At 37.5% G+C, this 16,011-nt stretch overlaps 1 protein-coding gene across 2 annotated transcripts in view; it reads right to left on the reverse strand.

Annotated features, from left to right (window-relative positions):
* Positions 1-638: 638 nt before the first annotated feature.
* Positions 639-16,011, reverse strand: part of KLHL1 (kelch like family member 1) — a 430,372-nt gene continuing 414,999 nt past the window's right edge. For both annotated transcript variants that reach the window (XM_073346360.1, XM_073346365.1), the window contains exons 9-11: positions 13,111-13,323; positions 5,642-5,813; positions 639-1,029 (exon numbers count right to left, since the gene is read on the reverse strand). In XM_073346360.1, coding sequence (XP_073202461.1) covers positions 970-1,029; positions 5,642-5,813; positions 13,111-13,323 — 445 coding nt within the window. In that variant the 3' untranslated portion in view covers positions 639-969. The remainder of the gene's footprint in view (positions 1,030-5,641; positions 5,814-13,110; positions 13,324-16,011) is intronic.

Genomic DNA, 16,011 nt, shown 5'->3' on the forward strand with positions numbered 1-16,011 from the left:
GAATAGAAGTAGCTGTCTTCTTCTTCTTCTGGAAACCCAGGCTTCCAGGGGTTCTACATGCAGAAGATGCATAAAGCATTTAATGTGACCAGAACCCACATGCTTGATTTGAATACAAGATTAAGATAGATTTATGAAACATATTCTTGGACTCATGTTTTTTGCAACAAAGTCCCAATGGGGCTAAAAAGCTTGCTCTTCTTTCTGCATTGAGTTTGTGCTAATTCTTAGGATATAATTTCAGTGCAACCTCTGATTCCCAACTCTGACAGGGGGGGACAGTCCAAAGTTACTGAAACAAGCATTGTGTTGTTGTTGTTGTTGTTTTTTCCATTTACTTCCCCACAGACTGTAGAGAAGCAGCTTAATCATTTTGAACGAGGAAGAGTGCTGAAATATTCAGACCTTTCAACCTTTCCTCTTTACTTTAATGAGAACTAATTTCCTCTCCTTGTCTAACCGCTTGTCTAAAAGGGAAAGCCAGGACCCCTTTGAAGATAAGATCTTGACAGAAAAACATCACATTATATCTACTTCTCCTTTTAATAAAACCAAAGTTGAAAAAGTAACTGAATGTGCTGTGATGGTTCCACAGTCAAACCCCTCTGTGTTTCATGAAAACTGTTCTCATATCCCTTGTGCTCCTTATGAAGAGCTAGCCCTGGGTGCTTCCAATTCTGCAGCTCTGCAGTACACATTCTCAAGAACAGTACCTGAACTTACTACTGTATGTTTATACATTTGCTCCTACAACAGACTGATTTTTTCTTGTTCACTGACTGTGAACAGTTTCTAATGACTGGACAGGGCATAAATCCTTAATCTTTCCCATTTTCAAATGTTCTCAACTTTGTGATCAACAGAGTATTCACTATGAAAATCCTTTTTTTCACAGAGTTATCAGTCTTGTTGTCTGATAGAAAAATAAACATTTCACAGTCAGTAAAATCCAAAGCTGTGCAGAAAAAGTCACGGTTGCTTGATGACTACGATGCAGGCACCAGCTCTTCCAATATTTAGGGAAGCCATCTGCATAACAAAAAAGATTAAAATTAACAGAAAGTCTCGCAAGAAATGGCAGAAGTATTGTGGCACATATTATTCAGGAACTGTCAACATAGCAGCTGAACTACCAAAAGTATACAGAACTCACTGATACCGTAGTACTGTAATTTTCTAACTGCTTGCTTTTACCATACAGTACTTAGTTAAAAGTATAAGCAGGATAGGGATGAAGTATGGTTTTATGATTAGGCACTAGACTGTAACTCAACAGGTTGGGTTTGATTCTAGGCTTTGCCATTTATTTTCTATGTAATTTTGGGCAATTTTTTGTCTGTTTTGTTGTAAATTCTTTGGAGCAGGAATGATCTCTTGTTTGTACATTGTACAGAGCCCCAGATCTCATCTGGGAGCTATAGGTCCTACTATAATACAAATAATTCATTTTTTTAAAACTAGCATTTTGGGTTTAGGGGATAGCTCCCTTCTTGATTACTTTTGATTAACTGCTTTTCTCTTATTCTTGCATCGTATATAAAATATTTCATGAAATATTTTCCATGGAACTGACTTGCTTTCAATTGTTTTTGAAAGACATTTAACACAGTGTACCAATGTTTACATTTCCCCACAGCTATCACAAACTGGTATCTGCAATACCACTGTCCATTTATACTTAGGATAGAAAGTGATCGGGCTACTGCTGTGGTATTTCCAAAAGTTACGTTTTACTGGCAATAACTGCTAGATACATTGATGACTCATAGCTTCTGCTACTATGTGCTTGCCACAAATTCTTGTAATAACACTATTTTGTCTCAATGATTTAAATGTTGTGGCATTTTAGGGTAACACTTGAGAGTCCAGTTGAGGACTTGTTCTGCCAGCTAAATTTATGTAATATACAAACCCCAACATCATGAGTATTCCGTGATGGAATACGGTGCTATGCAATATGAGTAAGATGGCAGAATCAGCTTTATGACTAAATAGATAAAACAGACAAACAGCAGGAGAAAATAAGTGTTTTACAGATAGGGAACTGAGATACAGTGAGAATAAGTAAGTTGCCCAGGGTCACAGAGGAAGTATGTCACAGCCTAGAATTAAAGACAGACCTTTTGACTCTTAGTCCAGTACCTCAACAGAAAGACCATCTTATCTTTCTTGATCATGCACTTTAGATTAGTCTTTGACACTAGAATTTTAAGGACAATAATTACCAGGAAAGACATGACTCTACGTTCACTCTGATGGAACTAAACAATAGATTCCAAGGCCAGAACGGACCATTGTGGTAATCTAGTCTGACCTCCTGTATAACACAGGCCAAATGATAAGAACTACAGATGAAGGGCAGAACTGAAAAATGAGGAGTAGAAAGTATTTCATGAGACTTTTAAATTATATTTAAAATCTAAAATCATTATTTAAACATATTTTAATAAGCATCCTGGCACCCACAAGGTACTGAGAAAGCTAAAAGATTACACTGCAGTAAGGATAAGGAAAATTACCTTTGTACATGATTTTCTATAACGTTACTATTGTACATAACCAAACTATTACAATTTTAATCTTGGGGAACTATTGGTGTTATCACTACTTTTTCTGAGTGGACAATGAAGAGCATTGTTATACGTATAGTGCAGTATATATATTCCAATTATTCCTGTGTGGAGTTCATAACTATTATAACTCTTCAAAGGCCACTAAGGGTGAAATTGAAAGATGAGACGCAAAGCCACAAAAAAGACCAGAATGTTAAAAGCTGAGGTGCTGATATAGGTCAAAATCTCATCCTTCCCTAAGGAAATATGCTTTGTACTGGAGTCCTAGAGTAGAACTGTGGAGCCTTAAAATTCCACCTCTCCTGCAAGATAAATTCCAATGAACACCATTGACTTCCTGTAGTAAAGTCTCCCTTCCTCTGGGGCTAGAACATGTGGTTCCAGAAATCCTTCCTAAGGCCTGGAGCCAGGATAAGTCCTTCAGACTTTAAGACATGTTGTTATGACAAATCAAAACAATATGCAATTCAGAGATAATGCTGATTCTCTGTTCCTTTTTACAAGAACACAGTAAAATCTATTCTCACCTCATTAATTAAGGACCATATTCTACTCCTTTTCCTCACGTCTATTATACTCGGCAAGTAATCCCATTCAGTGGAAAGATACTACACAGGATGAGGAAAGGTGGTAGAATTAAGTCCTAATGGATTTATGGCTGACATTCCCAAGAGGATTAGTGGGAAGTACCCACATAAATCTTGTATCCATCTATGGGAAAATAAAAACCATTTGGTATTTAATTTTGCTTGTTGACAATAAGATTTATTTTTAATTACACTAAAGGACACTGAAATCCTAAAGTGTATAGTTCAATACTTCTTTTATAATCTTTTAAAATCCAGAGCTAGAGAAGTGTCTGTGTACTGATATATGCAGAGGCACACATATTTATCAGATTACTAGACTGTGCGATACTTTGCTCATGCTTTCCATAGCAACTTGTGATGGGGACTTTTAACCAGGAAAAAGAATTACCAAGATAACTATATCAACAGTCACATAAATTGATTGTCCTCGGGTAAAATTAACCCACAATGCAGCGGGTTGAAGCAAGACTTCTGCAATACCTGATTCATTTGGTGAGGCTGCATGGGATTGGGGTTGGGGGTGAGGGGGTGAGAACAGTTGCTAAGCCTTCCATATTCTGGATACTGTGGAGGAAGTCTCCAGTCAGATCCCAAGCAGGCAGGAGTCAGATGTATAAAAGTCATGGTTACTGGTTTCAAAACCATGTGGCACAAGTGTTCTTAACTTGATTCCTGTTCCCTAGGCAAGTATAATGGGGCTGTAGCTTGCTATTTCAACCCATAAACAGAATTAGTTGCTGTAGAAGGGTGGGGCTGCCACAGCAAGGCCTGTGGAAGATTAGGTGGTTCATTCATTGTTCCAGCACTGTCATAATGGCTACTCCAGAAAAACCTAAAAATCAGAGAGCTCTCTTATTCCTGACTTCTACAAAACCCAGTTGCTCATGCTTTTTATGGGGACTGGCACACCTTTATGCCTTTTAGAAAAAAATGTTTTTGCATGGGCCTGTCATATCACAGGATGCATAATCAATAAATCATACACTTGTGGTTTCATTAGCAATAAGTGATGACACAAAGAGACAGAGTGGTAAGAAACAGAGATTTTCAAAAATGTACTAGGAAGCCATTGCTATGTGTCTCCAAAATATTCCAGGCATTCCTAAACCACGCTAATCTATGTTCCTTCTGCCACATCTTAGTTCCACCCATCATACCACAGTTGTATATTCCACATGCCAAGTCACATTTTTTATATTTCAGCATTCAGCGAACTTCACAGTGTCCATTAAATGAAGGCTGTCATAAATATAAAGGGAAGGGTAAACACCTTTAAATCCCTCCTGACCAGAGGAAAAACCCTTTCACCTGTAAAGGGTTAAGAAGCTAAGATAACTTCACTGGCACCTGACCAAAATGACCAATGAGGAGACAAGATACTTTCAAGGCTGGTGGGGGGGGGAGGAAGGAACAAAGGGTCCTCTCTGTCTGTGGGATGCTTTTGCTGGGACCAGAGCAGGAATGCAGGTCAGAACTCCCGTAAAGAGTTAGTAAGCAATCTAGTTAGATATGCGTTAGATTCTGTTTTGTTTAAATGGCTGATAAAATAAGCTGTGCTGAATGGAATGTATATTCCTGTTTTTGTGTCTTTTTGTAACTTAAGGGTTTGCCTAGAGGGATTCTCTATGTTTTGAATCTGATTACCCTGTAAGGTATTTACCATCCTGATTTTACAGAGGTGATTCTTTTACTTTTTCTTTAATTAAAATTCTTCTTTTAAGAACCTGATTGCTTTTTCATTGTTCTTAAGATCCAAGGGTTTGGGTCTGTGTTCACCTATGCAAATTGGTGAGGATTTTTATCAAGCCTTTCCCAGGAAAGGGGGTGTAGGGCTTGGGGGGATTTTGGGGGGAAAGACATTTCCAAGCGGGCTCTTTCCCTGTTATATTTGTTAGACGCTTGGTGGTAGCACCAATAAAGTCCAGGGACAAAAGGTAAAATAGTCTGTACCTTGGGGAAGTTTTAACCTAAGCTGGTAAAAATAAGCTTAGGGGGTTTTTCATGAAGGTCCCCACATCTGTACCCTAGAGTTCAGAGTGGGGAAGGAACCTTGACAAAGGCAATGGAAGGAGAGAATAAATAGAAAACTCTACATGCTAAACAAAGTAAACAAAATGCTTTCCCAGCAAGAAATCTGCATGACATATTTGTCACCAAACGAAACAGCAGAGCCACTTTCAACAACTACAAATTCAATTTCAACCAATATACTGAAAATTCAGAATGAAAATAGCATTTCAATTGAAAATCAGACAGACTAAAAACGTTATTAAAAGCATAGCTAGATAATATTTTAGCAACTACTTTATCTGTCTCTTCTTGGTTTCATAAGAGAAACATTTTTCTTTTGTTTCTTCTGGGGAAACTCGTATCATAATAGTTGTTAAAATATTAGGAATAATTTTACAGCTATGGCAGCGTCAGCTACTTACTAATGTTAATGCATTGTGGAAAAAAATAAAATGAGTGTATAAGTACCTGCGTCCATTCATTAGTTTGAGGGTCATATGATTCCATAGTGTTCAGGTATGTCTGGCCATCATATCCACCCACTGCATATAATTTATCACCAAGAAGACAGACACCAACTGCATCTCGAGGCATACTCAAAGGAGCCACCATTGTCCAAGTATCAGTTTTTGGATCATATCTGAACAAGAAGAAAGGAAGCTGCAAGCTTAATGAAAACCTTGGTATTAGCTCATGTCCATCTTTACAAAAAATCTGTTCTCTTAAAAACTTGTATACAAGCTTCTTATCTGAACAATCTTTTCAGCAGCAGAAAAAAAAAATATGTGCTAGATTCAGATACTTCTATGTTGAATGGTAATTTATTCTGTGATTGTCCTTGGAGATGAATGGACTATTTACAGAGTAAGGTGCTGTTTAACATGACTAAGAATGGCACAATCTGGCCCTATGTAAATAAAACCAAACTAGTTAAACTGTTCTTCTATGGTGTATTGGAAACTACTTTTCCTAAAATTAGATTGAACTCTACAGTAAGTTGATTAAAACCTGTCTAAGAACTCAAGACATGTTTCTTGCTGTATTGTGCCACTGTTACTCATGTTAAGTAGCACTACTCTGTACCGGTAATACCATTGAGATCTATGACCCTACTCACATGGTAAGATACTAATCAGTATGATTAAGGGTGTCAGAAGTGGTCCCTCAGTGTTTATTAAAAAGTGAAAATGTATTTTTGCAATATAAATGGGATTGCTGTGCAGAACCTATCAAATCAGTCACACAACACTGATTACATCAGAATATAGGGCAAATTCCAGCAGTCCTTTTGCTATACTGTTTGGAAAGAGAAAGAAAGAAAGAAAGAAAGAAAGAAAGAAAGAAAGAAAGAAAGAAAGAAAGAAAGATCTAATGTAAAAAAAAAATGTAAGTAGTCTCTATTCCAGTGTAATATGCCTGTTATTAGATTTTAAAGTGCTGGGTAAAATGTTCAAAAGTACCTAAGAATTTAGGAGCCTAAGTTGCACCAAAAGTCAATAAGAGCTAGGTTCATAATAAGTCACTTAGCCTCACAAAGATACTTAGATGTGATGCTTTTATCTTTTAGGTTCCTAGAAAATCACAGGAATACAGTGATTCACAGAGCCTGAGTGACAGGTTTCAGAGTGGTAGCCATGTTAGTCTGTATCAGCAAAAACAAGAAGAAGTTCTTGTGGCACTTTAGAGACTAACAAATTTATTTGGGTATAAACTTTCGTGAGCTAGCTTAATCCCTTAATCTCATCAGGCAGATGAGGCAGAGGAGGACTTGAACTGGGTCTTCCACATACCAGGTGACTTCCATAACTATTGGGCTAGACATTCTGAGAGAGAGCCGCTGCCACCACCCTGTTTTGTGTGAACTCACTTGAGGGGCCCAATCCAGTAGGCAGCCACTGAGCATGCCTACTGGATTAGGTCCCACATGCAAGTTAGGCAACTTATCTTTACCTGACTTGCAAATCATTGTGAAGCTTAGATGGGAGATAGGTGCCTGGACTCCTGAAGTGGGGCAGTGTGCACATGCCCAGAGTCAGACATACAGGCACCTAGGGAACCTTTTATTGAAAAAATCTTAGGTGCCGAATGAGTTTAGACACCTACAGAGTTCAATGGGAGTTTTGTGAATTGCAGTAGTGCCTAAATCTGGGACTCGGGCATCTAAGCACAGACTTAAGTGCCTAAGAACTTTTGTGAATCTAGGCCTTAGGCACTTCTGAAAACTGCATCCACTTTTATTATCTATGCCATTACTTTCATTTGGCCAGATGTTTCTTTCACTTGCCTTTAGTATGCTATGACAGACATTTTGGCACAGCCTGCTCACACCTGCTTTAATCAAATCTCCATTTTCTTCACAAAGGTTGTCAAAAGACACACTTGATTTTTTTTTAAATGAGATTTATCCAAATCTGATGACATCAGCTTTGATGCTAGGAAATGATATTAAATCCTAATCAGTAGAAACTGTGAATCAGACTTCCAATTTCAACTATCCCAATTCTGGTATGTATGTAAGGGCATTTCCCAATCAATCTGATAGTTCTGGAGAAAAAACAAAAGCTATATTTCTTTGCATGTCTTTCCCAAATCTTCTGCAGCTGGAAGTAATACTGCATATTTATTAGTAGTAGTATTTTATTAGAGGTGTAATAAAAATACTCAGTATTTTTCAGTTACAAATTATATTATTTGGGGGTTATTTTGACCAATTTTTTAAATAGCATTTACTCCCAAATAGGTGATGTTCAGGATTTAGTTGGGGATTGGTCCTGCTTTGAGCAGGGGGTTGGAGTAGATGACCTCCTGAGGTCCCTTCCATCCCTGATATCCTATGATTCTATGATTCTATATAAGGCTGTTAAAAATATGAGCAAAAGCTCAGTAGCCTCTCTCCTTGCCCTAACCTTGAAAGCTTAAAATTTATTAGTTTCTATATTCAGGAATTTTTATTGCATCCCCTCTCACCCTGGAGCACATGCAGTTACTACAAAGATGAAATGTACAACTGTTTTTCACAGAAGATTGTAAGAAAATGTAAGCATTTTCCAGGCAATTACAAATAGGGAGCTCTTTTTTCAGTTGTGTTTTGTTGACAGAATTGAGTTCTAAGCATTCTATTTAGCCCCTGGTTGCCTGTTTATAAAACAAAACACAGTGATGTTATTTATATTTAGCTTGTCTGTTTTTTCAGCTACTCACCTTGACCCTTGCAATCAGAAAGAGAATACTGTATCATAGAGTCTATTAAAGTTTATTGCCCTCTGGGAGGTGAAGACACAATGCACGCTTGGTAAAGCTGGTTGTAAAATGAACATTAGCTAGAGGCATATGGTGCTTTTGGAGGAAAAGTCATACAGTCTTTGACAAAATCCATTCAGAATTAACATTTTTTGGCTTTACCATATGTGTATTTCCCCTTCCAGGTCTTCAGACATTATTGTAATCTGCACCCCCCTCTCCCCCCATAATTTACAACAATTAGGATAAAACTGGGAGTTATAATAGAATTCCTGGTCTTTAGTCAAAACATTCAGTCCTTTAAAAAAGATGGAGGAGGAAAAATGCATGATAGTAATATTTTAATTCTCAGCTAGACAGTACAAAAACCTGCTCACTTTACTTATCTGAGTAGTCCCAGTGAAGTCAATAGGATTAATAAAGTCAGTGATGTGTGTAGATGTTAGCCCTAACTATATGTTTAGGTTTAGAGACCAATTTAATCAAAGTGAAAGTAAAGACAATTAAATCTTTTAACACCCAATTAGGAGAACATTATTATGAACTGCAAAGCAGTTAAGAAGGCACTAAAACCCTGCTGTTAAAATATTTAAGAAAGATTTCACAAATTGCCATCTTTTAGGTACAGTATATGGGCTCTGGCACTATCTAAGTTACGTCCTTCTTTGAAAATATATTTAACTGAGGATGACAGTATAGATGGGAAGAAGATGTGGATGAAGCTTTTTTTTAAACAAGTGACAAAATCATCCAAAGCAGAGGGCTTGGAGGTAACGGAGTACTTCAACTACCCAGACATCTCTTGGGAAAATAATACAGCAGGGCATAGATTATTCAACAAATTCTTGGACTGCACTGGGACAACTTTTTTATTACAGAATGTGGAGAAAGCAACTACAGGAGAGGCTGCTCTAGATTTGATTCTGACAAACAGGGAGGAACTGGTTGAGGGTTTGAAGATGGAAGGAAGCTTGGGTGAAAGTGATCATGAAATGACAGAGCTCATGATTCTAAGGAAAGGTAGGAGGGAAAACAGCAAAATAAGGACTATGGCAGACTTTAGCAAACTCAGAAAATTGTTGGGTAAATGGGAAACAAACCTATGGGGAAAAGAGTTCAGGGGAGTTGGCAGTTTTTTAAAGAGACATTATTAAAGGCACAAGAGCAAACTATCCCAATGAGTGGGAAAGATAGGAAGTATGGTAAGAAACTACCCTTGCTTAACCAGGAGATCTTGAATGACCGATAACTCAAAAAAATAGTCATACCAAAAAAATAATGCATGTAGAACAAAACTAGATATGTTAAGGCACAAAATTAAATTAAACAAGATAAGGACATAAAGAACAACAAGAAAACCTTTTACAAGTACATTAGAAGTAAGGGGAAAACCAAGGACAGAGTAGGCCCAATGCTCAATGAGGAAGGAAAGACAATAAAAGTAAACATAGCAATGGCTGAAGTGTTAAATGCCTTTTATTATTTCAGTTTTCATCAAAATGGTTACTAGTGCTCACATGACTAATATGGGGTAGGGTCTGAGGCTAAAATAGGGAAAGAACAAGTTAAGAATTACTTAGACAAGTTAGATGTCTTCCAGTTGAAAGGGCCTAACAAAATATATCCTAGAATATTTAAAGAATTGGCTGAAGAGATCTCTGAGCCACTAGCAATGATCTTTGAGAACTTATGGAGAATGGAAAAATACTCAAGGAATGGAAAAGGGCAAATATAGTACCCATTTATAAAAAGGAGTATAAGGACAATCCAGAAAATTACAGACCAGTCACCTTAACTTCAGTACCCAGAAAGAACAATGGAGCAAATAATCAATCAATTTGTAAGCACCTATAAGGTAAGCAACAGTTAACATGGATTTGTCAAGAAAAAACCAAGTCAAACCAACCTAATATCCTTGGGTAAGAAGCCTTGTGATGGGAGGAAGAAGTAGATGCAATATATTTGACTTTAGAAAGGCTCTTGATCCTGTCTCACATGACCTTCTCACAAGCAAACAAGAGATACATAGCCTAGATGAGCCTAATGTAAGATGGATGAGAAACTGTATTCAACGGGTAGTTATCAGTGGTTCAGTCAAGGTGGAAAGGCATAGTGAGTGAAATTCTTCAGGGATGTATCCTGGGTTTGGTTCTATTCAATGTCTTCACATGTGATTTGGATAATGGCATACAGAGTACACTTATGAAGTTTGTGGATGAGATCAAGGGGAGGGGATTCAAGCACCTTGGAGGACAAATTAGAATTCAAAATGCTCTTGACAAACTGAAGAAATGCTCTGAACTAAATAGGATGAAATTCAGTAAGGACAAATGCAATGTAATACACTTGGATCTGGGGGTTATAGTGGATCACAAACTAAATGTGAATCAACACTGTAATACTATTGCAAAAAAAGCGAAAATCATTCTGAGATGCAGAAGTGCTATAAACAAGACATGGGAAGGAATTCTTCCACTCTACTCAGCATTGATAAGGCCTCAACTGGAGTACTGTGTCCAGTTCTGAGCACCACACTTCGGGGAAGATGTGGACAAATTGGAAAAAGTCCAGATAATAAACAAAATTTATTAAAGGTCTGGAAAACATGACCTAAGAAAAGATTTTAAAATTGATTGTTTAGTCTAGAGACGAAAAGACTGCGGGAGACATGACAACAGGCTTCAAGTACATAAAAGCTTGTTACAAAGAAGTAGGTGATAAATTGTCATCCTTATCCATTGAGGACACGACAAGGAGCAATGGTTTTAAATTTCAGCAAGGGAGATTTAGGCTAGACATTAAGAAAAATGTCCTAACTGTAACGGTAGTTAAGCACTGGAACATATTATATAGGGAGGATGTAAAATCTCCATCATTGGTGTTTTTTAAGAAAAAGTTAGACAAACACATATCAGGAATGGTCTAGATAATACTTAATGCTGCTTCATGTGGGGGACTGGACTAGATGACCTATTGAGATCCCTCCCAGTCCTACATTTCTATGATTTTGTGATTCTATGTGTCGATGCCTTTGTGTCTACAAAAACCTAGAATCAAGTCTTGTTCAGGTTACATATGCAAATAAGTTTGGTGTATGAATATCAGTTTTTAGTCAATAAAAGTCCAGGACTACAAGAATGGAGATGTTTCAGAGTAGCAGCCGTGTTAGTCTGTATCCGCAAAAAGAAAAGGAGTACTTGTGGCACCTTAGAATTTGTTAGTCTATAAGGTCCCACAAATACTCCTTTTCTTTTTATGATTGGAGATGTTGCAGGTCACAGTTATGTGGAGAAGATTCTAGAATACCTGTTTACAATATGCCTGGCTCAAAGCAGTGCTCTAAATCCCTCACTTTCATGTGCACTAAATTAAGGCACAACTTTTTTTTTGGTATGGGTTTATTTAACATAAACAGTACATGTATGTGAAATGACATAAAATACTATTATGTGCCCATTTTTTTAAAAAAAGGAAAAGTGAATTAAAATTAACAGAGATTAGGTTGTGTCATATTTCAACACAAAAAAGCAAGCAATACAATTTGTTTCCTTAACTTCTCTCATGATGCCTGGTTATTAGATAAGAGTAACATTTTATATAAAGTGCCAAATTCAAACCTTAGCTATATGCTTACGTTCCCATTGATTTCAGTGAGGGGAAAATTCAACCCAGAAACAAGGGAGTAATCAAAAATCATATGTGGCTGAAAAAGAAATGCATTTCACACTCTTCTTTTTTTTCAAATTCCAAAGTAACACTGCTCCCATATGACAACCAATACAGATGTTGGAAAAGCAAAAAGTGTTCTATCTGTTTCGCTCTCTATGTTTTATAATTCATGAGCCTCAGGTAAATCTAGGGTTTCATGTCCATGTCCACTCCTAAAGATTTTGATTAACCTTCTCCTTGGAAAGAAGTGGCAACTTTAACTCTGTATGTTCCCACTTTCCTCTTTAGTCCTCCCTTTTAGCATTATAACTTTTGCATACCTTTGATATGTTAATTTTCTTAATTTTTTTTTAATAATGGAACTAAAACCTCAATTAAATGTAGAAGCCTATCTGAAAATCACAGGCAGGATAGATCTTAATAGCTTCAATAGTGCCCTGGTGTCCTATTAAACTCTCTGGATTCACAGAATATTTCCTTGTGCAATGCAAAGTACAGGTTATATACTGTAAATACAGAGTCAGGCAATAACAGTCCTGCTGAAGGAACCACCATGGTGCAGTGTGCATCAGAATTACTTAAAGAGCTTTCTTTTATTACTTGCCTGATGATAATTTAAAAATTGCTAAATCTAGCTAAATCTAATTTGGTATTACAGGTTAGCTTACATGCTGAGCTCTTGTCTCTCCAATAAGAAAATATTTCTGCCTCAGCACAGAAGTTTCCAGTGGAAATGTGAACAGACCTTAGATCTGCTTCTCTGTTAGTGTGCTACTAATGAAACAAAACAACGCAAGTGTTGTTTTCTATAAGCCCACTTTTGTATGATAGTTGTTATGGTAATATATGATATTGATCTTACTCAAGTAGTTATATATGGTTAATAACATGTTTTTAGTTCATTTGTCATTTAGTAAAAAAAACCCAACAAACCTTAACTCTTAACTCTTACAATTTTTAGGATACAAATAATTGTAACCTGTCTTGCATTCCAAAACAGCACATGTAATTGTACACTAAATGGATACCTTTCTACATAGTCAAGCAGTCGGGAACAGTGGTTAGAAGCAGGAGCATCATGGCCTCCAACTGCATAGAGAAAGCCATCACATGTGGCCACACCTACGCCTCCTCTTCTCTTACACATCGGAGCACACATATTCCATTTATTTGTGTGAGGATCATAATACTCCATTGAACTCAAACACGAACTTCCATCGCGACCTCCGACTGAATATAACCTAAAAAAAAAAGCCAAAACACGGAAATTTCAGTGCAACAAGAACTTCAATTAGCAAAACTATAAACAGAGAGGCTTTGTTTGCTTTTCTCATCTGTTGTCTAAAATGAAAGGCTACAGAATATGTTTCATCAAATTTCAAGCTCACAAAAGTATAACACACTGGGAAATACGTTGATGTTAGTACTATTGTCAAATTCACATTCTTCTTTGTGTTCTGCCAACACTCAGTGGAATGGTAGTTATTTTCTGACTAGTCATTTGGGAATAGGTGGTTTAATTCTCAGATCAAAATGCATACTACTTTATTCTGCCTCATGAGCCAGAAATCTCAGGATAACTTACTTCTCATACGATTTCCAAACCACAGAAGCAGGGTTGCTGCACAGTTGCCCACCATAAGTGGAGGGAAGGTTAAAAAAAGCAAGGAAAAGTGTAGGTGCTCAGTCACTCTAGGTAATCTGAGTCAAATAAGAACCTGGATAAACAGAGCAATGGGTGAAAATGGGTGCAGATGAGGACAGAAATAATCTGTACAAATTTTAGAATTGCAGTTTTAGAACATAAATGGATGGAAAATGGATTTTTGAAATCATAGAAAAATATATTATACAAGCTACTGTGTATAATTTAGAAGAGGAAAAAGCAAATTATCCCATCAGAAAGCAGAAGCAATATCACCATCTTCCCATACACAGTCTATCCACAATTTTCTTGGCTATCCTCCTGTTCTCTGCCCTTGAATTCTAGTCTCAAAGGGCTCCAGAATAGGATTCCCTTCATCCAGCCTTCACATACGCCCATACCATATCAGCCTCCTCTCTTGTGGCTTCTCTCTGATGCAGCAAACCTTGGTATCATTCCTCATTCCATACATGGCCCAGCAATGGTCTTCTCAAGTGCCTCTCTTTGGTCTCTGATTCTAACAGAAGAGCTCGTCTTACCATAGTTTTGTGTCGTTGTCCCGTAAGTAGTTTCTGCATTTGTTGATCATAAATCACTCCACTTATCTTGTACCAGACTTCCCCACAGTCAGCAGCCTTCCCTGAAGTTTACTGTTGATTTGTCCATTTGTCACTAACTTGCCCCTCAGGAACTTAAACACAGAAACATGATTTAGGAACTGACCCTAATTGTTGATATTCAACTGTCTTGGTTCCACGGGAGTCCCCATGTGACTTCTGTCTTTTCTTTGCTCATTTTGAGACCATAGTTTGTTAGTTCCCTGTTCCAGGCATGACTTGTCTGAACCAAGTATTCCTCACTATCAGCCATTAGCACAACATTGTCTACAAAATTTAACTCTGTACCATCTTCCATTTGGAATTGCTTGCTTATGAAGCCCATCACAATTATGAATAGTAATGGATAAGCACTGATCCTTGATGGAGCCCAACCTTCACCTCAAAACCCTCCATTGCACCTAAGGGCATCCGTACCTTTGTCATGAAACCATCATCATCTGGACAAGGTCCTCCAGTACCCCACAGAATTGCAGTGGAGGCCTCAGCAGTCACTGAGGTACTTTGTCAAATGTTTTCTCCAAATTGAGGAAAGCTTCTTTTCCATCAACTGTTTATTGATTGGCGTATAATCTGTCATCCTTTTCCTTTTTCTAAAACAAAAGCACTCCTTTCCTAAAAGGGGCTCCACTATTCAACAAATTTGACTATGAATGATTCTCTCTAACAGTTTCATGCAGTGGGACAGCATTAATTACTTGGTACTTTGAATAGTCTTGTATGCCACCTTTTGTTTGTATACAGGTACCAGTATAGACTTTCCCCATTCTTCTGGAATTTTCTACTCTTTCCAAACTGTGTCCATCAATGTCTCTCAATTCTTTGATCATACCTGCCATGACTTCATCTGGACCTGCTGATTTTCCAGGTGCCATTTTCAGAAATGCAGCCTTAACATCTGCTTCTAACAGGCCATTGCTTATCAGTTCACACAACAGTAACTTGGCATATAAAGGGTTCTTCTCACTAAGTAGACCCTCACAGTATTTTTGCCTCCTGTTATGTACCATGTTTCTTGTTACAAGCAGTCTGCCCCTGGATCCCTTACAAATGGCATCTTCCATCTTCCCTCCTTTTGCTTCTTGTCCATTTATATCACATATATTTTCTGTCTGGCAAGCTGAGGACGGTTGTTCAACTCATTATACAGCTCACCTAAAGTTAGGTTTCTCACCATTCTGACTGCTTGCTTTGCTGATCCCTTGGAGACTCTGTAGGCAACAACTGCTTCTTCTTATGGGTTACTTTCCATCACCTTTATGACTTTTTCCTTATTTCTTACTCCTTTCTGCACTTCCTCATTCCACCAGCAGTTTTCACAAGATATCCTCACTGTGGAGCTTAAATCTGAGGTGCAGAGCATAATTTGGCTCATTATATCTTAAATGTAGATATCTAAAAACTACGGTAAAGTCCTAGTTTGTTTTCATAGGCTTCTAATTGAATCTGTGGGGATTCTGATATATGTAATATGCCTAAGGGATAGTTTCAGGAAATGACACATGCAGGTACTGTTTGTTGATTTTCCTTCAATGGCATATATGATGAATGTATCAGCAAGGGCTGATTTATGTGTGGAAGTCCCAGAAAAACTCTAAAATCTATTTTCAAATTCCAATTATGAAAATGCTGTTGAATTGTGTTTCAGTTCTGCTTGTAACTATTGT

This window comes from Lepidochelys kempii, chromosome 1 (assembly GCF_965140265.1).
Source record: "Lepidochelys kempii isolate rLepKem1 chromosome 1, rLepKem1.hap2, whole genome shotgun sequence".
In the NCBI taxonomy this organism is placed as follows: Eukaryota; Metazoa; Chordata; order Testudines; family Cheloniidae; genus Lepidochelys; species Lepidochelys kempii.